Genomic DNA, 25479 nt, shown 5'->3' with positions numbered 1-25479 from the left:
TCAAGGAATAATAGGATTTAATTCCTTAAGAAGACTATTTTGTATTTTCAGATAAATCTAAACAATATGACAAATATAATTGTGTGAACAAGGGAATTCACTTCAAAAGAATGACTTCAATACAATGGCTACTGTATCAAAGGTATTTAGGCGAATGCGAAGGAGACTAGCTCTTTCAGTAGTGCCTATATAAGGCCTACTATTTCCCCTCATTAGCTAGCTTTTTAGACAGAATACAATACAGACATTTAGGGGTTTACTAATGATAGTGGAAACCACATCTCCCATATTCCTGATTTTATTATTGAATTAATACTAATTAGTGATATCACAAATTACTTAACTTATTTATTCGAAATATCTTTTCACTTTTATTTCTTTTATTTCCCGTTGTCAGCATTATGATATCCCGAGCAAGTGTTAGTACTAGCTCTAAGCAAGCTGGCAAGAAACCCGATGCTGGCAAGAAACCTGTTTTATTCAATCAATCTACCGGTATAGGAGGATTTATCGATACGACAATTGATGATACTGATCCTCTACAACAAGAGTTTAAGACTTCTTTTTATAAAGATATGATTAGTGCTTTTCCTTATCCTTCTGCTCCTTTCAATCCCTATATTCCTGACAAAACAGTAACTGAAAAAAGAAAAATTCAGGAAACTGCTAAGGATTTGAAGTTCAAAGGAGAATCTCAGAACTATTCCTTTTCAAAAGATTTCAATAAAACTAAGTAGTTTTATAAAGAATATACATTCAAAATGGGGATAGAATACCAGATTGACGGATATTTTCTTTTTCGAATAGCTGCATACTCGAATACAAGAATCACTGACACATTTCTTCAGAATACAATCATATTCGATTTCGAGCTTATTCGACAAGCCTTACTTAGGAGCGTTAATAAATTGATATTATATAACTTTTGTAAGGTTTTGCAACATTATAGAGTTTATATTAATATGAATACAAATCTCAATAATACTTTAATGAAAGCATTTCTCCACAAAGAGTATCACGATTGAACTGCGGATCAGTTTTTGGAATACTAGATTAATAAGATACAACCATTCGTATTTACGAAATGAGCCTATTTTTCTGTCGGACTTGGTCCGAGACCACAAACCGAACCTTTTGTCGAATTTTAGAATAGTACTCCAGCTGGTTATTTAATTTTGCTAAAATCTGGTAAAGTTATAAGTAATTCGATTATTCCTTTTGATATGCATAGAGGACCAGCTCTATTCCAATCTAAGAATATACAAATCCCACATACACCTTTATCAGTACCAGAACCAGACTCTAGAATTCTACCGGTTGATGTTCTTGTAGGATTACCTAATAATAATAATGATTCGGATAATGATGATAATTGGGATAGCGATCAAGATGGTAATAATGATAGAAGCGGCGATAATAACGGTAAAAAACAGTGGTAGAGGTGGTAGGGATAGGGATCATGATATTGATCCCGAGGTAACTTTGCCAAATTCCGGCAAAGTTATATTACCTTCTTCAGGAATAGCGATTACATATACAACAAATCCAGAGAAACCTCTCTTGGATTTATTCAAGAATGATTAGATATCTATATCAATATCTTTTCCGCGAGTAGTCATATTTCAGATTCAAGCTCATATACAAGATTACTATCCCAAATGTTTTGCTGCTGATCCCAAGAATCCTATTATATATAAGAAATCCAAAAAGAAAAAGATTAATGATCGATATTATAACACTACATCAATCCTACAAGCAAAAAAAGATCGTTGAAATGATCTGGATTGATAATCCAACTAATCCGACTAATGCAATAACGAAAGGAAAGTTATGTCAAGCTCTTGCTGATCTGATCAATACAAATAAGATCGATATCAAGGTAATGAAATAAGTAAAACAAAATTAAAGAAAGGGATTGGTTCTACTGGTAAGAAGTCAGGGACTTTAGCCAACAGATGGAGGATTTTTATGATTTTACGAATTTCTTTTCAGCCATTGTATTTGAAGCCATAAAAGAGAGTTCCGAATGTGTGAACAAGGGAATTCACTTCAAAAGAATGACTTCAATACAATGGCTACTGTATCAAAGGTATTTAGGCGAATGCAAAGGAGACTAGCTCTTTCAGTAGTGCCTATATAAGGCCTACTATTTCCCCTCATTAGCTAGCTCTTTAGACAGAATACAATACAGACATTTAGGGGCCTACTAATGATAGTGGGAACCACGTCTCCCGTATTCCTGATCTCATTATTGAACCAACAATAATTATTGTATAAAGTATAGTTTTGTAATCTATTATAGTAAGCAATAGATCGATAGTAGTTATAGTTGTATATACGAATAATCGCATGTTTTTGATATTAAGGCGATTAGCATATGGTAAGAACTAGAATGTTTTCTAAGTATTATTGATTACCCCTATTAGGGACAAATATGATTATACATTGATAATATCTTAGTAATCTGGGGAATATAAGGAAACACTACTATCTCCTTTTAATAGGCATATTATAAATACTATCAAGCAATACAATATTATAATATTATAATCAAATAGTCCTTTAGATATATTAAGATTAAGGGCAATAAGGCAGTCGATTATCTTACTAATCAGGGTACAATTGGATCGCTTAACCCTGGTTTATTCTGCTTCCTTATAGTTAGCAGCTTCTGCTTTATCCTATATGCCAAATATCAGCGTTTCAAAAACAGATAGTAAAAGGAAAAAAGAGATCTAATCTTTAAATATATAATATATGGAAATCGGTATATAATATCTTGGAATCAGGAAGCCTCAAGCTTTTTTATAGAATATTATATAGATTTATAGTAATATAAATCGGATATAGTAACTTTACAACTTATTATATTAAATTCAATCACGAAAATAGTATGAATATCTATATATATAGAATTGAGAAAAGCTTATTATACTTTTTTCAATATTCAATCAATAATCAGATATGCAATAACTAACCATTTACACCAAATCGATTTCGATTTGAATAGAATATAATAGTATATATTAATTATATTTTATAAATATAATATAACTTTATTAATCTTTTTACTAGATCCAGATTTTATATTAGAATATATTCAAACTACACAAAACTATGCAAATTCCAATCTATTCTAATATTCCGAGAATAAATTCTTCACTTTAATTAATCTAAAACCTACATCAATCAGTTATAAATACTCCGAGTACTCTCCCGATTGATAATAATCGACCTGATCATCTGCTAATACTCAAATAGTATACAAAACAAGGCCCTTTGAAATAGAATTACAAACCCTTAGACAGAACAATCACAGAATCGCTATAAGCAATACTAAATAGGGAAACACTAGAGATAACAAGCTCCTAATTAGCTAACATTATATTACTATAAGCGACTGGAATGCTAATAGCCTATAGGCCCGCTCCTTAGTATATCTAGAATACCCCTTGGGAGGTCAGATATTAGACGTTAATTACTATAAATAAATAAATAAATAAATATATTTTTCTATTTCTTTTATAATAATCGTTTCTTTTCTATAATAAGGTTATTTAGTTATTCTATTTCTGTAAAGAATTGTATTATAGATTATCTAATACTTTGAAGCGATCGAATATTACTATAAAAAATGCTTCGGCTTTTTCCCTAGTATCAGTAATCTCTTGGTCTTTGATTACCAGAGGAGGGGCTTTAAGGGCTGCTTCTGAGGTCAGCTTGTGCCAGTTTATGACTTTATATAATTCCTGATCATTTTGTATATTGTTTAGGCGTTTAATTCAATAGACTTGTTTCGATACTCGCACAACCCTTTGTAGGTCCTGCTGGACAGTTGCTATTTTGTCAACAGTTCCAGTTCTCCTGGCTTATGTATATATTCGATATACCTCCTTACATTTATCGATCCACCATAGGGATGATCGGTAGGGTTTGCGGCCTTTCTGCCCTACAGCTTCTATAGAGGCGCTCAATGCGTTTGTAAGTCTGGCGATAAGTCTGTCGACATCGTAAGTCAGAAATGAATTATATTATAACTAATTTCTAGAATATATTATAATACAAAGTAGGTTCGCTATATCTATAGATACTTTCCCGGCTCACTTATGATAAAGCTACTAGTATTAGGCTTTTGTAGAATCTTCTAACTATATTAAACCATTTATTGTGTAATTACCTTCAGAAGTTCCGGTTAGAATCAAAACCATTTCTTTACACTTCTATTTCTATTTGGTTCCTTAAGTTTATCTAATATCTTTATTATATTCTTTACCTTATAGTATCCGATTATAGACTGATATATATATTTATTCTCTTAAGCCATATAGATAGTATTATTATTACTATTATTATATATTATATCTTATAGCTAATAGTTATTTTACATTACCTTATTGGATTCTCTTATATAACAAAACTAACTATATTTTACAGGCTTACTATTTCAGATCCTTAGCCAAACAGCCCTTTCATAATATTTCTAATCCACTAATCAAAGCTTTACTTATAGAATCTATTTCTTTAATATATAATTTATAATCAAAAATAGAGTACTAAAAATATATTGTATATATATATCATAGGATTGGCTTTTATCTGAAATCCTTTGTCACTATAATATTGATCGAGTATTGTTGAGTATAGCTTGCTAAAAATATTCTTTCTATATCGAAGCTCCTTCATCACTATACTATTTCTATATATTCAAAAATAAGATACTAAAAACATCCCTCCTCTTATTCTATATATACTCCTGCTAGCCTTAATAGATATTATTCTAGTTTTTATATACTTTCTATTACTCCCTTTATTATTTATAAATATTCGATCCAGTATACCTGTAGATCGTATATATTATTGGATTATAAAAACTCTACACACTAGTATTCCAAAGATATTCTATTGATTTTCATTTATTAAGTTAAGGATATCAGCCCTATTCTTAATACAGGCTTCAATTAGACTTAATTATATTATAGAAGCTTTATTATTTATTATTTCAAGAACTAATTCTACTTTACAAATATTCTATTATAATATACTCTGGCTTTATTCTCTATATAGATTTATAAAAATATAATTCTATATCAATCCTATTTTTATTTTCCTTTTATTATCAAATAATTTTCATCTTTGTTTTATTAGTAATCCTTTATTTCGAATATCTTTGTAATCATTTTTTGGTAATCAATTATATATATCTTTGCTTTCAATATAGTCTCCAATTAGTATATAACCATTACCCAGCTCCAGCTGACTCTACTTAGCTTTTCGATCATACAATCGAAGATTTGTAGGATATACTATATATAGGTGAGAGTCATCGTATCCCATTATAAATACTACAAATAATATGTTTCAGGATAAAATCGATCTTTAATATACTTATCAAATGTATTTATTTTATTATTTTTCAAAATAAAATTCGAAAGAAGAATATAATTTTTTGATTGATTGTATTAATGATTATAAGAAAAAGTTCGCTAATAAATTAGTTATAGTAATATATATTGTTTTTATATAAAAAAATAATATAATAATATATCTTTATATATATATATATATAGTTCTATATTCATATAGTAAACTAAGAGCGAATCACATGATCACATGATCAAATCACATGATCGTCGCTTAAGAGAGCTCTTAGCCCAGAACGGCCTGAAAATCAATTCTTTATTAGCTCTTTATTAGTTCTTTCAATCCATTCGTAGTAAGATCGACATAGTACTAGCGAAATCGAATAAGGAATAAGAAAGAAAAGCTTTATTTGATGGAATGGCCGGATTAGGAAGAGATCTACGATAAATAAACGAAAGTGGAAAGCTAGATTAGTAGGAAAAAGCATAAAATAAGGCCTTTCCCCTCGAATATAGAATAAGAAAATAAGAATATCATATACTGTTTCATGAAAATCACGTGTTTCATAGCTATTTAGTTGTTAATACGAGCCAGCTTCCCATAATAGACTAATATTAGTCTATTCCCTCTTATATACTATATACTCATATACTAGCTCATGACCTACGATAAAAATAAATTTAGTTATTAGTTTCTTTAATTTATTCTATTAAAGAATATTATTACCAAGAATCCCCAGCTGTAATTACTCCCTAGCTCCAATAAATAAATCAGATATTAGCAAAACCTCCTTCCTTACTATTATCAACAATAAACTCACAAAAGTTGCCGCAAATGAAGTTACATTATATAAACAACTTGAACTATTTACAAATACTATTACTTCAAAACTAAATACGGAAAAGGCATCGGCTTTAATAACTTTTCAATTTAAGGGATTAGTTTCTTTAATCAGGATTATTAACTGAATCAAACGAATTTCAGGCTAGCAAATACAATTCAATACAGTTAGATTAATAAAAAAGCAGATTATCAAGAATCTGCTCGATACCAGAAATAAGGTATCCAAGCTATCCCAATTTGAAAAAAAAGAAAGATTCTAAAAGGCTAACAATTGTGTTAAAGTCGAAATCTAGATTGAATATTTTGAATATAAAAACTTCCTGAAACGTAGTACAAAGTTGCAAAAGAAATTCTAATAACAAGACAACAAAATATATAGTTAAAAAAAACCTCAAGTTATTATATTCCAGAAACATTTTAAAACAATAAAAGAATAGCAGTATAATGTCTCGTTTATTATCCTTCTAATCTATACCCTCTATCTAACCAAATCTCAGATTGATAGCTGTTAAACTATCAATATAGCAATCCTTAACTATCTTTAGAGAATTTTAATGAAAAGCAAAAAACAGAGAATTAGAAACCCTGGAAACTAGTATTTCGGTTTTTGTAACGATAATATCAAAACAATTATAACTTTGTTAAAGAAAAAAGCCTTAGTGAAATTGCTCTCTATAATTTCGACCTTCTTTAAAGAAAATAGATTAATTATATTGTCTTGCAGTATCCTGGGTCCATTCAAGGATGAATTCTCCATAACCTCCTTTCTATTTCTAGGAGAAGCTGGGAATCCAGAAAGAAAAAGAACTCTGCGCGTTTGCAATAATGAAGGCAGTATAGCTATTAGGCATACACTAAGAAAAATGATTAAGGTAAAAAAGGCTTATACTATCGAAATCTCGGATTCGAAATCAGATTATAACACTTCGCCCTTGCTCTCGATTTCAAGAAAAAGAATAGTACTTGATATAGAAATTAAGATTGAAAATAAGAAAGGTATAAAGAAATAGAAACAAGAACAATAAGAGCATTGCCGATTCTAGAAGGGAAAGTGATGTGACGGATTGAAAGGATTATGCCTGCCAGAACAGAGAAAAAGATTCTGTTGGCAAAATCTTAAGGTCCTATTAGCAAAAGGTATAAAAGGATATTATACCTTCAATTCTTATATTCAATAACTTGATATTCTTTTGTATAAATTGTTAACTTTAATTCATTATTTATTATCAATTATCGATCATGCCTTGAACTCAATCGTCTCAATTTAAATAAAACTTGGAATATAAAGATAGAAAATACAACAGGTTTACTAATATATCAAGTCTTTTAAAGAGATGATGGGGATTATATTATTATAAGAATAAGTATTAATAGATCATATAACCCATGTAATAAGAAATTAAATAATTTCTGCGATTGTGCTTAAAAAAAGTAAAGTTATTACAATCTATAGTTCAGGGTTTAAGATTGAATCGCTTTCTATACACAATATAGATATAAAGAAAGTAAAATACAATAATGAAAAGTAAGATTAAATTCTTTAGAGATAGATATATAAAGATACAAAAAGAATTGAAAAGGAAACCTTAATATCTGTAAATTGAATTTAAAGAGAATTTATAAGATCAAATAACAACAAGAAGCTAATCTATGAAATACTTATAATCTTAGATATAGCCCAATTCTTAGTGACGAATCTACAGTAGAATCAAAGAAGAGAAATGGAATTTGTCTTCCGAAGAGGTGGTTTTAATGAATATTTTAAATTTTCAGGCTATGCTATTTATATAAACTACGTTTCATAAACCCATGCTTCAACCTGCTATCTTACACTGTGTACCTTCATCATCTATGCTTGTTTGACCGCAGCGCGATGAACTTCTATGTACATATTTCCTCTAATGAGAGGCTCAAGCCTATCGACTACCTCCCAGTTCATGAACACCGTCTGTGTAGATTTTCGTCCATTGCCTAAAACCAAGCAATCATCCTCCGTGAGTTTCTGTTGAACATCCTGTTTCAAAATCTTTGGTACAATGGAAGGATGGCGCTTACAGATATGCCCCTCCATGACATCGGCGGTGGCATACTTGCGCAAGTTTTCCGGCAAGTTGGAATTGCGAGTCATCTTCTTGCAGTACCAAAAATACTACTTCCAGTCATATCCATACCACAATCTCTCGATCTTGACGCTCTGCAAGAATGTTTCCGGAACTTGTATCTGCATGATCCATGTCTCGCCGTGGACATCGTACGTTGCTGCCCATTGGCGGTAACACTCCGCAGTCTCCTTCTCCCGCGTCCAATACCATGCTAAATTCTGCCCGTTGAATTCACCACCAGTGTATGTTGCTAAGAATTGCATGTTGAGATTTCCGTTTTCCTCGATGAGCGTCGTTGGCTTCTGATAGTCGAATCCTGTGCTCTTTCCTTTGTACAAAGTGACGAATCCTGGGCGGTCCTGCGGGGGAGTTTGAACAATTGTTACATGCTCACGCGGGAACATTTCGCCAGCAAACTTGGACTCCAAGCTCATGGAAGCAGAACTCGTGGCTAAAGCGACATTTGTGGTAGTAGTGGAACCACCAGGCTGGAAAACACTGTCAATCTTTCCTCTCTTCTTCCCCTTCTTAGTGCGGATGGTTCGGATGGCTTGAGACTTCAAGATATCGAGATATCGCATCGCGGTTCCATATCTAGAGCGCATGGCAATGTCCAACCAAGCAGCAAGTGTCCCGGTCTCGAACATAGCTTTATGCTCTGGAGCCGTCATGCAGTTCACCATTTCTTCTGAAATCCCAAGACGTCTCATTGCCTCTGCTGGTCGATCAAGGAAATCTCTGAGAGGCTCTCTCTCGAGATTAATAAGTTCGACAAGGGCGTGACTAGAAAGAATGAAGGTCAGCAATGTTCTACACCCTTTGAAAAACGGAATATATGGCTGCTAGTAGCGTGAGTAAAGTGTCACTACTTACTTCTTAAGGTCATATGGATTAGAGTCTGGATCTGGACGAGCAGACCATCTTGTGAAAATCTCCGCGACTTTGGGTCTCGTATATCCAAGATATTCGACAAGAGCTAGACACTCGAGGCTCTCCGGAAGGTCGAAACTTCCAACGCTTGCTGCACCTTTGTGAAGGACTCGGATTGAAGTTGTGGATCCGGAACTTAATGAAGATGTAGTGCTTCCATCGCTGTTCTCTGGACCTAAAGATTTTGGTATCAGTAGTTGTTATATTGGAGCTGGAAGATATCAATGAATGATGTTTCCAAGAAAGCTTACTCAAAAGCCCGGTAGAAACCTTTCTCTTCCCGTTAATGGAAGCGCCAATGATTTTTTCCTGCTCGAGAATCTGAAACTCCTCGGGTTTGAGTCCCTCAAAAGACAAAGACATGTTGAGAAGCTATGCTATATAGTAATTAATGGGAAGAGTTGTGATGAAGGGTTTTTTGTTCTTGAAATGTATGTGAGAAATTTGTGAAGATGATAGGGAGGCCAAAGTCGAGACTTTATACCCTTCGAAAGAAGCCTTGTGTATCTACTGAAGGTACAAATTTTGAATCACGTGTGCCATCAATCGTGTAAATAGTGTGTGATTCACACACTTAGTGCATGTGCTACCTCTCTTGAAACAAGAACATGATATAATTTTGTTGTAAATCATTGGTGAATTATTCGGGTTATCTTCTGTAGTGTGTGAATCATTCATGAATTAAGCTCATCAATGACGCGCTATACTCATTACGGTAAATGGTCTCCCCTAATCCAAAGTCAATCTAGCCAAGAGAACACTACTTCTAATCTGTATGATGTAGTATATTTGCTCTAGCTTTTAAGATCATCTTGGGATTATATTTAAGCAATTTAGATAAGTATTTTCCATAAGTAGAATATATCTTGACTTTAGTCTGAATATTCGATTCTAACGAAAATAGTTTAGATCAGGAAATCAGGAATGTATACTACGATGACTCTCACTCAGTGAACTCGAAGCGGACTTCAAGTTCAGATTTGTAGATAGCTATTGAACTATACCTTACGTATAACAAATGATGCTTCAAAGGACGTAGTAATCTACATCTCCTTTCTTAACTAATTCTATAATACAAGACTTAACTGCAGACTACCACGGTGACAGCTCAATTAGATTCAAAGTAGAGATATTTATCACGGCTCTCATGAAAAATACCTCTCAACTCCCGACCCCTAAGCGGCATTTCCATTTCCCCCTTCGTCTATCTACAACTACCTAATTTGACGCGCTGCCTAATCGGGTTAGTCCAAAGTACCCCGCGATAATCTAGAATTTTATTGAGGTCATAAATCATTTTCAATCTCCAATCCACAAGCTCCAAATTTTTACAGCCAAACATCATTCTAGTGCTCGAAAATGGCCAACAACGATTCCGATGATTCTCAAGCTGAAATCGGCAAATCATCTAGTGATCAGAAAGAAGAGTTTAACCGTTACATTCGACAAACTGGAAATCGAATGCCTCCACCACCAGAGGTTCAACTTTATGCAAATCATCCTGCAGCAATTCCAACACCAGATATGCCATCTATGCTTCTCTCTCTTCCGAAAGGTAATATCTCGCCATGCTTATCTCTTATGCGTTGACTAATAAGAATTGTAGAAATTCGACTAGAGATATATCGATATCTGATTCTTCCCGTGAGATACGTTTTTGTCAGGCGAGGGGGTGATCATTTAAGTTCTGGCGGTAGTTCATCATCGGATGGTTGGACCGACGAAGATACGATCTCATTCGATGGCGATAATTCAGACATGGAGATAGAGTATGATGGACCCGGGGGTATCGATGAGTTGGGAACTTTATTGTGGTCAATGGCGGAGCAACAAGGTACGATCGAAACAAATGATGATCCAGAGTTCCCGTCGAATCCCGAAGCGGAGTCGATTCTCAGTGAAGTCGACCCGGCAATACCTACACCTGATGATGTTGAAGTGGTGAACTTAGAAGATGGAGGAACGGCCATAAGAACAAAGTACGGAGGGAAGTGGGAAACAGACTCTACAAGCTCCGGTGGAAGCGACTTCGTAGCAAAATACCGCATGTGGCCTGAGATCTTGCGGGTTAACAAACAAATATACGAAGAGGCCTCTTCCATGTTCTTCACTGAAGCCACCGTCGTCATCTGTTGTAACGACCTTCTCTTTTTCAACGACAAGATTTACAAATTGGGTACCATGTATGGTATGAATCCATGGAGGCACAATCCTCTCACATCTGTCGCGAAAAAACTGCCAAATGGCACCATACAATACGATCAAGAGGACTTGGGTGGATGTGTGGAGCCTCACATATTCGCAAAATTTCAAAAGGTTGTCTTCGATTGTGCATTGGAAGAAGATCATACCGAGAACGTCCCATTATTTTTGGACATCGAGACTGGGAAATTTGATTCTGAAGATGAAACTAGATTTCGCAGATGCATAAGCAGTTTGACCTTCGTCAAGGACTTTGTCAAGATCTTATCTAAATCCCCAGTCGTCAATAAGCTCACCATCAATCTACTTGTCGAAGTCACGGCCGAGACACGTTTAGATGCCGAATCAATTGATTCAGATGATGAAGATGCATTGGATGAAATGGAGGACAAACAAAGCAAGGCGGATCTCAAGGCTAATATGACCGCCACGGAAATATTCATGGATTGCGGCATGTTCAAACCCTTGAAACATCTGAAGAATGTGAGAAAATTAGAATTCCGAACCGGCTTTGCCGACTTTGTACCTGCAGTCGATTATGAGCCGAAGGAGAAATATCAACTTATGGCAAACAAGCTTAAGAGTTTGGTAGAGGGTAATTTCAAGGCGCCGGAAGAACCTACCAGGGGCGGTCTTAGAAGTCAGGGAAGTGTCACACAACATGGGGCTCTCTAGAGGGTCGGAACTAGATGATGATATTGAGGAACTACTTGTCGGCAATAAGCTTAATTTTGTGTATATAGCTCTACATGATTTTCTGGTGTTATGAAATGGGAGGGTTGGAAATTGTTGTATCATTGCTTTATTGCATGCCGCATTAGATTAGATGGCTTTGGCTACGACTAGAATTTAGAATATGTCTTCGTTGACAAGGATAGTTATAAAAATAGAGATTTCGTGTTATCAACGTGTTATAAGATCGAACACTCCTCGAGTAATGAAACGTTGTATTCTTTTTTGTGCTGCTGAATTTCTTCTTTATGTGGGGGCATAAGTTTACTTTACTTGACATATCAATAACAGGTATTTCTCATGTGAATCTAATAAGTTGAGTATATCATAGCAAATGAAGAATTCATCGATTCAAGAGACAGTGCCCCTTCCGTGGGTGGGTGGGTGAAAGTCGGCCGAACCCTTGGGAAGCATTTCGAGAACGGAAGTTTATATGAAAATCATGGTAAAAGTAAAAATGGATCATAAAACATCATTTAAGGTATCTCATGCTCATGCTCATCCTATCTATATTATTCCCTTTTCCCTGTTCTCTTTTCTCTTTCCCCCTCACCCCTCCAACATTCATTGTATCTCTCCTTCTATATCCCAGCCCCCGCCATGCAATGCCTACCCAGGTGGGTATTCAAAAAGCCAACCTCCGTTGAATTCTCATCACTGCGTCTATCCCCTATTTTCGTCTCCTCTCCGCTAAAATTCCGATTCCAAATGAACGCTTAACCTTATACACAGCAAATCTAGGTACAAACATTCGTACGATAATACAATTAGACTCCTTTGCTCTTTAGTTATTTCTCTAATCATCTTGAGCACTTCCAACTTTATCATCAACTTTATCTTGATCATCAGCATCTTCTTCTTCCTCATCTTCCGTATCATCCTCATCCCTCACAACAAGCAAGCAAGGTTCTCTCGAATGCCAGATCCTCCTCTCCTTAGCCCCCAGCATCGCATCCATCAGATTCTTCGTATCAGCTCTGGCTCTCCCACCTTCTTTAACTGTGACTTCCTCTTTCTGCACCTCAACTAATCTCACTTCTTCGACTGAAGCACTGAGTTCGAACTCACCTCTACAAAGCGGAGTCATGCCGATATTAACTTCGATTTGTTCGTTCCCAGGAACTTGTGGGAGAGTCTGTTGCAGCACACCGTTCCAAACAAATTTCTTGGATAGATCGAGAGTTTGAGTCAGTGAATGATTGCGAATAGATGGTTGAAGACGAAGAAGTGGATGAATGGAGTTAGACGATCGATTGCTGATGCGAACAGTAATCGAAGAGAATGTATCGGTATGAACGTCGTGTTTTGGACCCGACTTATCATTTATTAAGATGTCAATTGAAATATCCTCAATTCTGATAGCGTCAATAACACGTTGGCTGAGACGAAGACCGCGTAATTCTATATTTCCTTTGCGACGGACGCCAGACCGCGTCTCCCAGGTTCCTTTCAGAATTTTAAGAATTTCTTCACGGTACCAGAATGCTTCCCGAGTAGCTCGTTCGGAATCTGCGGATATTCGGCCTGCGCTTACGACGAACTGCCGTTGTCGCGAGGGATCAAGAGCTGGGATAGAGGCAGTTGGGTTTTCCAAATATATCCGAGGAATAGGAAACATGATGCGGGACGTATTACCCGGTACCACTTCTTCTTCAATCTTGCCTCCTTTCTCAATATCGATCGAGACATGGATACTGCTTGGCCAAGCATTTCGAAGATCAAGAATTAGTAAACAATGATCTTGCGGTATAAAATCCTCAGCTGCAACAGTACCATCAATTTTAGACCACAAAGATAGGGGCAAGTTTCCAGTAAATGGCATAACATCCATTCGTGCCAGCTCTATGCTTGCATTTACGGTTATCGTAAGTGGTAGGCTCACTTGACGAGTATGGAAACCATCTTCAACCTCTGACTGAGGGATACCAAGATGAGCATAGTCCACATGAACAGAAGCACTTGTTAAACCAGGTTTTCCCAGGATTTCTAATTCAAAAGTGGCCTTTCCACCAGGTTCGATGTATGGCTTCTGGTCAGGATTTGGAATATATCGAAGTGCTTGTTTGCGTGCCAGGATTAATTCGTACTCATATAGCTCTGCTGGTGATGCTTCACGATTACTCATTGCTGTTTGTAGTGGCGCCTGAGTAGAATCTTTGAAGGAAAATAATAGTAAATCTACGGGTGTCTCCTTTGAAAGGTTTTCTAAAGTAATAGAGAACTTTTGGCGCTCCCCTTCTAATACCATCAAAGCAGATTGTGATAGATTAGTAGACTTTATTGCGACTATAGGTTGTTTGTCAATGACATTCAATCCTACGGTAGTTGGCAGAGGAGGTATGACGCCCCAAGGTACTACACTTGATGATGTAGAGCCAAAGCTTGTAGGGCGAGGTTTTTGCCCGAATATCTTTGCCACGCCAATAGACTTAATTTTGACATCGCCTTGTGGTGACCAGGAATCCGAAAATATAGGGAATCGCCGTTCTCGGCATCCTCTTACTTTTATAATGCATCCGGTGATTTTAAGGGACCCTGGGTCTTTAGGTGTCCCTGATATGGTGAGAATTTGTGTTCTGTAAGGTCCGATAACAGTCTTTTGTACGGCAGATTCAAAGCCCGCCCCATCAGCATCGAGTTTGATACTTTCTATTTCCACATCGAACTCATATGGGTTTTGCAAAGTAACCTTAAAAGCAGCTCCCTCACCAGCAACCATGATATGATCAACGATGGAGGCATTTAGTGGGCGCAAGAAAGGATTGTATATGAAAGGATTTATCTCTCTCGCTGTAGCTATATTCTCTCCATCAGGGAGTTCTCCGCGTGTATGGGGAATTGGGGCTCTCGATTGAGGTAGAGGCTCAAGCTCAACACCTCGAACCAGAAATTCATCCCAATACTCTGCGGAAAGTTCATGAACCCCCAAATTCCTAGCAGCTCCCAGCGTGCGAGTAATATTGGTCATTAATCGAATCTGTTCCTCGCGACTCATATTGGGGGATGCATCTTCACTCCGTGGGCCCGGCGCTACACCACTACCGGCAGTTCTTAATAAATCTGCAGTGAACTTTAGAACGCCTTGAAAATCCGGCAATGCTTCAGAAAGATTGATACAAGATCTCAGAACCTCCATTTTCAAAGCTTGGCTCCCGAAAGCGCGGATCGAAGAATCGTCAAGTATCCGAAGAATAGTTGCTTCATCTGAATCATCGAATGCTTCTTCCGCAGTAGCTCTAGAGGCTACAACTCCATAAGTTTGGCCTAGTAACGAGAGAAACGAGTCTACACCGTTCTCCATGTCACCTTCACCAAGTTCAAGAGCTCCAGCACCGTTAGTGTTTCCGTTCGCACTTAGAGCTGCCAATCCTGCAGCTGGATGAACTCCCATTTCGGCTGCTCCTCTAAGACGAGCTTGGACGAGGGCTGGAATTAACACCGAAACTAATTCACGGATTACCATGGCCTTTTTCCTATTATACCCCATTGATCCTAGAACTGAAGCTATACCGCTCAATATTATTATTCGATCCACAACAACAATATTTTCAGAGGATGAATACACAGGAAATGCTCTTAGTATGGTTTTGAGAATTTCCCCACGGGTGGGCTGTATGTTCAAACGAGGCGTTGCGAGATTGGGGGCTTTTTGAAAGGGGGTTCCGAGAACAACTAGTTGTAAAACTTCATCATTCAATTGACCACCGCCTGTGTGTATAGCTGAAGAAAGTTTTGCATATCGAATGACAGTTTCGGAAAATGGATGTTGTGGCATAGCCTCCCCATTATTATTCGCAGCACGAGTATAGAGATTTAAGATTCTATCCAACAGCTCTGGAAGCAAAATAGCCAGATTCTGTAGCGAGACTAAACGGCTGCTTGCGGGACTTCTTGGCTCCAGAGCCGACGTTAAGGAAGGAGCTTTTTCTGCAGATACATAGCAGATTTGGGGAATTTGAAAGTCCAAGCCAGTCCAGGCGAGCATGAGCATACTCACAAGAATGTTATCGAGTGCCTTTGCATGCCATAAATGATCAAGATTTGCTTTCGCAATAGCGGCACTTTCGACAAGCTCGCGTAATGCATCACTCCACCGCCCTGCGCACATATACATCGAACCAATGACAATGCCAACACGACTTTTCCCTTTGTTTCTTGACCTTTCACTAGTGCTTCCTGATCCGAATCCTATTATCGACACTCTGTCCCTACTACTATCTCTGACCCCTTTGCTACTCGGAGTGCCGAGTCGAGAAGGTAGTTTTTGCGTTGTAAGCCCAGTATCCCCAATTATGTTATCAAAGGTTGGTGGCGAGTCAGAGCGGAGTCCGGTTGCAGGACTGCCAGAGCGACCTAGTAGTGAAGATGTGCCAGAATCCGAGGGTGCCGATCGAATGACTGGCATCGACATTCGATAGTTCGCACGATCAACGGCGCTGGCGGGAGAAGAAGATCTGGAGTCTTGTTGAGGGACTCCAAATTGAGAGTTCCGTCTTGAGGATCCATCGGGTGAGCCTCCGCCCCAAGATCCTCCATTGAACGGCCTATTTCCTGATTGGGCTGGTGACTCGATTGTAGGTAAGGCTTGGAGTGACCTTGCGAGTGTCGTCATCTCCGCAAGCAACAAGGCAGATATGTCGCACATAACAGTCTTCATTGTCGTTAAACCGCAGTCGGCAGCTGGTGGTATAGCCACTAGGCCTTCTGGCAAGGCTGTAGCAGACTTCTCATGTATATGGTCGAACAATAATACTTGGTGGACCAGCGCCTTGGGGTATCTATCTCTCAAATCTTCCAAATCTTGGTATAAGTTCCGCACATTTTGATCTAACCGCGATACTCCAGTGCCATTGGGACTCTTCCTCGAAACCCCTTTATAAGATGTATGCTCAAGCTCGGCACCATCCGCGAGTGCTATAATAACGAGTGGCTCTCTGTGTAATTCAAAGGGAGATAACGCGAGGTGGGTAGAGGGTGGATAATGTGTCGTGAGATCATAAACAATCATCCCCAAAGGAAAGGCTAATGGGGAGAACATATCTGCCAATTGTCAGCGCTGCCAAATGCGCATCAAGGAGAGTTTAATTCTCACTTCTATTGGGACGTCCATCTGGACTGATATCCCCCAAACGTACAACATTCTGAGGTTGTAATCTTTCTACGAAGCTCAGAAATCTTGCGCGTTTGATTTGCCCAATTGGTAACAGCACAACTCGTACTCTCGCAGGAGCAACGGGCGACAGCTGATCGAGCATTGTGAGAACATTTGGATGCGATGCGCCTAGCTAGGTAGAGCTCGAATTCGTGATATGGTGATGTTACTACCGGCTTGAGCTGAGATTCATGACTGTTAGAAATAATATATTAAATGTCCGAGAATTTTTAGGACCAGAGAACAGTAAAATATGACGAATAATGAATTTGTGTTAAAGCTATCTCTTTACTTTGAAACGACGAGGATACCAGATCCCCTGTTATACGGTGACTATTTTGCATGATTGGTAAATGATTCAAGGTCCCCCAGCAGCGGCACATCCCGAGGCTAGATTCTTAACTTCACTCCAAGTCACTCAACCTCATTACTTTGGATATCAACACAGCGATAGTATATATGTACACGAATGTTTCGAAGTCCAATCAATGTTCAAGGTTCATGACATCGCGAGTGGTCTATTCACCTAATTGGCAATCTCACTTGTGATGCACTTCGATTCACAGATTAGACGAGCTTCTTACTCCCCAGGGCGTAAAAGATCTGATCTTCGTATGACTAGCTGGAGTGCAATGATATAATGAGGTTGAATGATTTACTTCGGATTTCACTACCATATGTGCACGCTACTGGACATGTTCCTCCTTTGTGAGTAGCGACTCGTGAAGTACTCGATACGCTGAATATCGTAGAAGCTGTTTGTTCTCTTCGGAGACGAGAACTTTTGCTTAAGACTATGCACGATATGACTTTTCCACCGCTCCTCCCTTCACCATGATCATCTGATATCACCACATATTACAGCCAATCTAGCCGCCCCAGAAGATCCCTTTAGCTAACGAAACCAATTTGATGCTTGTCACCCACACAAACATATCCAACTACCACTTCTTTCGCTTCTTTGGAGATACTCTAGTAGTAACCTTCAAAGAACATATCAGCTGTCAAATCACGATGATTTAACTTGGGGGACTTACGTTGGGATAGACGCAGTATGCATGAATTGCGCTGCAGGTAGAGCAACTAGGCAAACTTTTGTCACACCCATGATGCCGCTCATAGCAATTGATACAAGCTCGAGGTGATGTTGCAGGCGTGCGCTGCTTTGGAGAAGATGCTAATTGATAGTCACTTCCCGAAGAGTATGGTTCATCGTCCTCGAGATCTTCCATAGGCGCCTCAGATGCATACTCTGTCGAAAGATTTCTGACTCTGCCTCTTGACTCGGCACATCGGTAGGAACCATTCTGCCAGTGACTTAGAAAGGCTGTCTGCTTGTTGACTGTCCTTTCTTTCAGTCGATCCGCAAGCCAATTGATACCATCAACGACTGGCGGAAGCTCTAGTTGCTTTGGGCGACGTCGTATCTTATCCGTAATGCGATTAGGGCGCGGTATGAATTCACTACTTGGCTCGACGTATTTTCGGATGATTCCTTCTTGTTGTGCGCGAACTCCATCTTTTTGAGCGATGTCTTTTGTCATTTGTTTGTTTCCAGGAACCCCATCTGCATACTGATGGGCAATCCAGCTCTCCTCATCTCGAAGTAAGGCTTGTGAAGTCCATTTCGTCCTGAAATTGATACGGTCGCTAGCCTGAGCTTTTCTGTGAACTTCGTAGATGTCATTTATGGTTCCGCTGTCGCTGAAGGTGACAAATGGAGCCTCTCTTATACATCTGATCGCGCGATCCTCCTGAGCATTGGTACCGATGAAGTTTGTGGAAGAAATTATTTGAGCCTCATTTATACCACTCAAATTCCTAGTATCGATAGGTATTGATTTTGTTCTGCCCATAGTTATAATGTTAGAAAGCGCAAAGGAGGAGTTTTTGAGGATTGTGAGGTCGGAGGAGTCCGAGTGGTTATTTCTCTGGTTGTTGTTTAAACAACCTCCAAACCTAAAAGATTAATAACCGAAGCAATCATACCTTGAATCAATGAACTTTCTTTGGTGTCATCTGATTCGGCCAGTTCCGAATTCAACATTTTTCGTTTTTGAAGATACTGTTTGTGCATTGTTTGATGTACTTCAAAGCAATCTCCATGGTGTAACTTCGTGCATTTTGGACAGTCAGGCAGGTTGATATAATTCATAAATGCTACACAAAGATGAGAATTGCTTCATACAAAGCTTCATAGAGCAAGTCATTGGATATGTCAAGTACTTAGGTATCTGTCTATCGATTCATTCACTGGCTATTGTATACTTTATACAATTGTCTTGTATTATATGTTCAACTTCTCCATTGATATTTACTACGTTGTTTACGTTGACACATATGTATATTCTATCAAAGACTTCCATCTCTACCAAGGCTACCGTTTCCCAGGTACATACTAGGTTTCTTCAATCTGGGACTCCGTTTGCTCAAAACTGCTGAGCTCATCCATTATTGTGGCTATAGAATAAAAAACAAGTGGCTTGTAGCTTGTAGCTTTATATTACATTGATTGAAGTTGAAAATCATTCAGATCATCTCACAAAGAAAGAGCTTCATCAGAAGGCAAGAAAAAGAGGCTAGGACTCTCGCATCTAAACAACAATTTGCAATTCTCTTGTCTTTCAGTACATCAGGTCCGCAAGACCAGAAACAACATTGGATGATATCACACCTATCATCTGAAATGAACTCGATAAATGTAACAATATCCATATTCCAACTAGAAGAATCAAATCATCAAGATCTATCCAATCATTGCCACCGTTACAGTGTATAGACTTATGTTAGGTATTTAACATGCAATAAAGCATATAGATTTAGTAATATCAGTACCAGGCACGATGTATGGCTATTTCTTCTTGTCAAGTGGCATGTGATATTTAGAAACTCGAGAGATTAACCAGGGATGGGCTTCGGACTCGATTTATTCAGATTGGATGGCAAGTATCGTCCGTGAAAGATAATGCGCTGGCAAAGCTCATCTTGGTTCTAAGCTATGCAGAACAGATGATAGATCAATGAGATGAAGGATTTTTCATTGCTGGATCCTTTTGAAGCTGTCATCTCTCTCAAATTTCGCTTGTGGGGAAGCAATCTTTGATGATGCATCAGAATGGCTTCAACTTTCCAATTCGTTTTCTATCACCGTTCTTACTGATTATAGGTGAATGGAATACTGAAGAACTAAACACTGGCATAGAAGTCTCACCCGAATCCTTCCTATATGGTAGGTTTTCCGTGCGACCAACGCCCCTCATTGTATATCTCGGGACTCAAATAAGAGGTAATTTCCAAAGAGTCATTCTCAATTTTGCATGAAATGTACGTCTATAGCCCAGTGGCGGCTTCAAGACGACGGTAAGTGCACATTCGATCCAGAGCATCCATAAAATCTCTTACACTCTGGTCTTGTGAACCTCCGTGTTTGTTGAAGAATGTTTGCAGCCCTTTAGCAACAGAAAGATCATCCTTTGCGTAATGTTTTACCGGGAGATAAACCTTTGTGGTTACTTTGGAACTACTAGGACGAACCTCAAAATAGTAGAGGATTCCTGAAGTAATATGCGATTTGTAGGGAAGATGTCCGGCTTGACCCTGTTCACCAACTGAAAACCAGATTCCACAACATTCGAAGCTCTTCTAGACCTTTGGCAATTTTGGACTTATCCTCAAATATGCTCATGATTTCCATGACGCTTGCCAGTCTTATATCTGGACACCTAGCATATATCTTCATGCGTGACTTTTGAGGCGAAACGCAATCAAAGGTAATCATGAATGGGTCAAGTCCCAGTGATTTGCTCTTCAGATCTAAAGCTCGAACCAAACTTTGGAGGGATGACCATTCCAATTCCTGAGCGAAGCTGGCTAGAGATTCAAGAATAATAGCAGATTCAGTTCGAGATGTTTCCGTTGCTTTCGCAAACGGCATCATGTACAGCTTGACAACAGGCATCTTATCTCTCATTTCAAATGCCATGAATAAACTTGAACGGGGTTGTTGCGGGTCGAAAGGAGATATAAAATCTTTAGAAAGAACGTCTCTTGAGGGAGTGAAATCCTTAAGAAGACGATGGAACCATTGCACTTTTATCTCCGGTACATCGAGTTCAAGGCGGTTAACAAGATCAATCGTAGCTTTCTGATTCCATGGATCGGTAATTGTGCCAGATTGCTTGTTAATAGCTTCAATACTAAAGCGCACTCTTCTATCAACATCTCCTTGTGCATTCCCCCAGTTCCAGCTAAATTCAATAGGACTGAAATCATCAGTCATGTAGCTTTTCATTGAGGGGGCTGGTTTGTCTCCATCGGAAATGGACCGAGATTGGGAACGACGTATGTGTGGTAGAACATCATGGCGGAAGTCTGCTGGCGCAAGTCGTATTTTCCCGACACGAGCAAATTCCATAGGATTTCAATTGTAGCATTCCACCAGAGGAGAGCATCGGAAGACAAGTGTTGATCTGAAAATGTGGAGGAGGCAATCGTAGTGTCATGAGTTACCGAGCTACTCAATTAATGAATACCCTGTCATTGCACGAGTATATTAGTGTCGAATTCTTCAAACCAAGCAGAGCTAGGACTAAACGAGATACAGTCCATAATGAAGTAAATTTTTAAAGCTTGTCAATTGCTATAGAATCTGTAGAGATAAATTTAGCGTCCGAAATATGATTGAGTGTGAGAATGCTGTGTGAATGGTATGGATCTTCTCGAGGCAGCGGGAGACTTTTATATCATAGAATCATACTACACTTCAGCAATGCAATGTTAATCTAAACCACTTGGTGCACTCAAGTCCGTTAGTTCTATTGTGTAATCTTACAATTCAATCCCATCTAAGCGAAGCTTCAGAAGCTTGATGTACTATACCTCCAACAAGTCACTAACATCCAACATTGAGGTAGTATTCTTGAAACCAGATGATAGCTACCCTAGTGGAGATAAGGTGTCAGTGCCGCTTATAGCACAAAGGTACATTTGAGGATAATCATCGCATCGGATAAAATGTATCTCCAACAATTTCTTCATTCTTCAAATGTATATTTGTCATCAACAAAAACAACTGCATACAGTGCCACCACCATAGACGCAGACCCTTGAGCTATACCCACATAAGCGTAAGGGTGAAAAGCTGGGCGCAAAAGATTCTTGGATTTTCTGTCCATTCAACGTTCGATTGACTACACCTCTACGAAGTCAATACCGAAGAAATTTTCTCTTTCTGTAAGGATAACGCTAGCAATGAAACCGCACCCATAAAATATTTGACAACTATTTGGCATCATGATTCGGTTTTGTTATCAATGCCTCAGATATGCGAGTAGTATTCGCAGAGTCGACACTTGTGGCTACATTCGTATGGTGAACTTCTCCAAACAGCGGCATTCTGTGAGCTTATGGATCTTCAACTCGATACTGAAGCTATCCATCATAGTTGGAAAATCGTTGGTGGCGTAGTGGCGTAGTGCATCTGCAGATGCAGGCGCTAAAGATTATGTCTTTAAGACGTGAATTGATCATTTGAGACAGTATTCTACCTATGGAACAATACTACATTGGCAAGGCCAAGAATACACTGGTGATAGATTGGCTTTTTGTTTATTTAATCTTCGATAGATTTCTTAGGGTCTCGATGACTTTTGAACCCTGGATTCAACGAGATTTTAAACTCATGACCCATCTGCTTTCTTGTATTATTACTTCTTTCATTAGAAGTTGGGGGTAAATAGCGATCCTACGAGAAATCTACATAACACAACTCTTCGATCGTTCTAACTTTGGTGTAGAAGTGCCCTGGTGAATTTCACTTTGACCCTTGCTGATGTGTTCGCATCTATCTGCAGCATCCCAGAGTTGGGATAGATTCCAAGGCTCTAGATAAATGATATCACCTGGGAAATATCTTGGAGTATGTGATCATCATCCGGCACGTAAAACTAAAGACAATGCGTGTACTCGTCTGCAGCCATACATTTATTTGGCTTAGTGTTTAACATTCTAGCCGTGAAATAGTTGCTGGGTATTTGGATACGTATGTATTTGGAAGATCCTGATACAATCAATGTAACACTTGTCTACAATCTAGGATGTCACTATAAGGACGCTTTGCCTTCTTCACTCCAAAATTTTACATGAGTCAAATGCCAATTTCTAAGCCTAGTTAATCTATCACATGTCAACCAAGAGGGATCTTCAGCCTGACCCGAGACTCTGGGCCAGGAGATTAGTTTGTGTAGGTGGTGTTTGGTTAGGTCCGTTCAAGTGTTTGAGTAAACGTGTGTTACGACCTAAGAGCTTTGAAGTTATATTATCACTGAATAGACATATTACTTGAAGTGAAGATGCTGGTGTGAACCATCATGCAATGTAGGAATGGCATGACTTTTGCTCCAATCCAAGTCACTTAGTACACTGCGCTTTCCCTATCTATCTTGGGTATTCATGTATCTCATGAATTTCGTGATTGAATGGTGTATCGTATTCGAAAATCGTACACGACAGTAGCAAATTCATTCCCCTCGGGCGCATTTGGTTTCGGAATCACGTTCCGAGAAGTATTTTACCGGGTAGTATTTGCCGTTTTACCGGTGATGTGGCGTATAAAGGCCAGTCATTGCAACCTCAACATACAATTTTTTCCAATTTTAAATGTTTAGTCACGGACCCTTTAAAGTAAATGCTACCGTTGCTTCAGGATTGTGTGTCTAGTAAGACAGCAGTTTATCTGGCTATGACATGATCATAACATGATGTATTATATCATTCAGCATCTAATCGTCAAGCTCTTACCATACATTAAGATTCTAGCAATGACAACCACCAAGAGAGAGGCCATCAACAATGCGGCTGTGAATACCTGCAGAGAAATTCACCCATAAGATTTCAGAGCGCCTGCAATTGGATTTCCGACCAATATGCCTACAGATATCGGCATTAAGAGAATCCCTAAGCGGACACCCAAAACGCCCGTATCTGGAGATAGTGCAACACCGAGATTTGGAGATATCGATGTCAAACCGCCGGAAAAGAAGCCATGCGATACAGTGAATAAAATTATGCTAGCAGTGGTATGAATATTTATCCAGGTGAAAGCTAAGATTCCACTTAGGAGAACACAGATTATGTCGATATTAAATGGACCATAGATGTCGGCGAAGTGGGTTGGGATCTATAATTTCTTTAGAAACCAGGCATTGGTAAGGATATAGATAAATCTTAAACATACGATGCGTCCAAAGAAAGATCCGACGTTGAGTAAAGGGAGAAGATAAGGAACAAGGTCACTTCCCACTATATTGGTGTCAAGAGCATATGATTGAACATAGAAAGGCGGGATATAAGCGCCCATAACCACTAGAAAAAAAGATACTAGTAACCAAGAACGGCGGTTCTTTCCAGGCTTTCGTATCGAATATCTTTCTGATTGCAGACGGAGGAGTCCGCACACGCATTCCGAGTACAGGAATTGTAGCGGCCAAAAGAATGATAAAACCAATGACGCGGATCGACCACCCAAAACCAATTTTTGGTTGCAACTGGTTGAGCATTATCGGAAAAACAACACCTCCTGCAAATTATACGTGTCAACGTTTGATATAAGGCCTCTATATTTCTCACACGTACCTATAGCACTACCAGAAGCTGCAACTCCCAACGCCAATGCTTGTTTCTTGTCAAAATAAGCTGGAAGCACAGCAATGCTGGGGATAAATAAACAACCACTGCCTATGCCGAACATGACTCCTTGAGCCAGTATGAAATGCCAATATTCAGAGCTTATACTGCTCAACATCATTGCTAGCACGCACAAAAAGCATCCTATCGAAACAAGAGACCTCAAATATCCATGGTCGAAGACTGGACCAGCAACTATGGAGAATCCGAAGAGAAAAAATGCTTGAATAGACCCAATCCAAGAGATCTGAGACGGAGTCCATGAAGGATAGTCAGTCTCGTAGTATGCTTGAAAAAAACCTAAAGGCTTCAGTAAGGATATGTTGAATAATGCAGTGCTCAGGAGTTACCAAATGGGCTCAGGAGACCCCAAGACAGGAAGAATAGAGAAAATGAGCTTGCGCATTGCACCCAGGCAACAAATCCTCCATCTGGTGCCGGCGCTTCAGTGGCTGATCTCGGTTCAACTAGCAT

The 25479-nt window shown here is 38.6% G+C and overlaps 6 protein-coding genes across 6 annotated transcripts; 1 reads left to right on the top strand and 5 right to left on the bottom strand.

Annotated features, from left to right (window-relative positions):
• Window positions 1-8353: 8353 nt before the first annotated feature.
• Window positions 8354-9599, bottom strand: EAF02_007737 (uncharacterized protein; the record flags this gene model as incomplete). The annotated part of the gene is made up of 3 exons (XM_038903785.1): window positions 8354-9089; window positions 9180-9411; window positions 9488-9599. 3 exons carry the CDS (start codon window positions 9597-9599, stop codon window positions 8354-8356), a joined length of 1080 nt encoding a protein of 359 aa, XP_038756599.1.
• Window positions 9600-10595: 996 nt separating this feature from the next.
• EAF02_007736 (uncharacterized protein) lies at window positions 10596-12113 on the top strand (the record flags this gene model as incomplete). The annotated part of the gene is made up of 2 exons (XM_038903784.1): window positions 10596-10791; window positions 10843-12113. 2 exons carry the CDS (start codon window positions 10596-10598, stop codon window positions 12111-12113), a joined length of 1467 nt encoding a protein of 488 aa, XP_038756598.1.
• Window positions 12114-12966: 853 nt separating this feature from the next.
• On the bottom strand, window positions 12967-17425 carry EAF02_007735 (uncharacterized protein; the record flags this gene model as incomplete). The annotated part of the gene is made up of 2 exons (XM_038903783.1): window positions 12967-17210; window positions 17263-17425. 2 exons carry the CDS (start codon window positions 17423-17425, stop codon window positions 12967-12969), a joined length of 4407 nt encoding a protein of 1468 aa, XP_038756597.1.
• Window positions 17426-18263: 838 nt separating this feature from the next.
• Window positions 18264-19178, bottom strand: EAF02_007734 (uncharacterized protein; the record flags this gene model as incomplete). Its single annotated transcript, XM_038903782.1, has 2 exons — window positions 18264-18305; window positions 18360-19178. 2 exons carry the CDS (start codon window positions 19176-19178, stop codon window positions 18264-18266), a joined length of 861 nt encoding a protein of 286 aa, XP_038756596.1.
• A 1474-nt stretch (window positions 19179-20652) lies between these two features.
• EAF02_007733 (uncharacterized protein) lies at window positions 20653-21736 on the bottom strand (the record flags this gene model as incomplete). The annotated part of the gene is made up of 2 exons (XM_038903781.1): window positions 20653-20876; window positions 20932-21736. 2 exons carry the CDS (start codon window positions 21734-21736, stop codon window positions 20653-20655), a joined length of 1029 nt encoding a protein of 342 aa, XP_038756595.1.
• Window positions 21737-24199: 2463 nt separating this feature from the next.
• On the bottom strand, window positions 24200-25479 carry EAF02_007732 (uncharacterized protein; the record flags this gene model as incomplete). The annotated part of the gene is made up of 5 exons (XM_038903780.1): window positions 24200-24499; window positions 24557-24621; window positions 24701-24898; window positions 24955-25305; window positions 25356-25479. The coding sequence occupies 5 exons, from the start codon at window positions 25477-25479 to the stop codon at window positions 24200-24202; spliced, it is 1038 nt and encodes a 345-aa protein (XP_038756594.1).

Source organism: Botrytis sinoallii, assembly GCF_014898435.1.
Source record: "Botrytis sinoallii strain Bc 23 chromosome Unknown BSIN_013, whole genome shotgun sequence".
Taxonomy (NCBI): Eukaryota; Fungi; Ascomycota; class Leotiomycetes; order Helotiales; family Sclerotiniaceae; genus Botrytis; species Botrytis sinoallii.
This window is presented reverse-complemented; position numbering and strand designations above follow the sequence as displayed.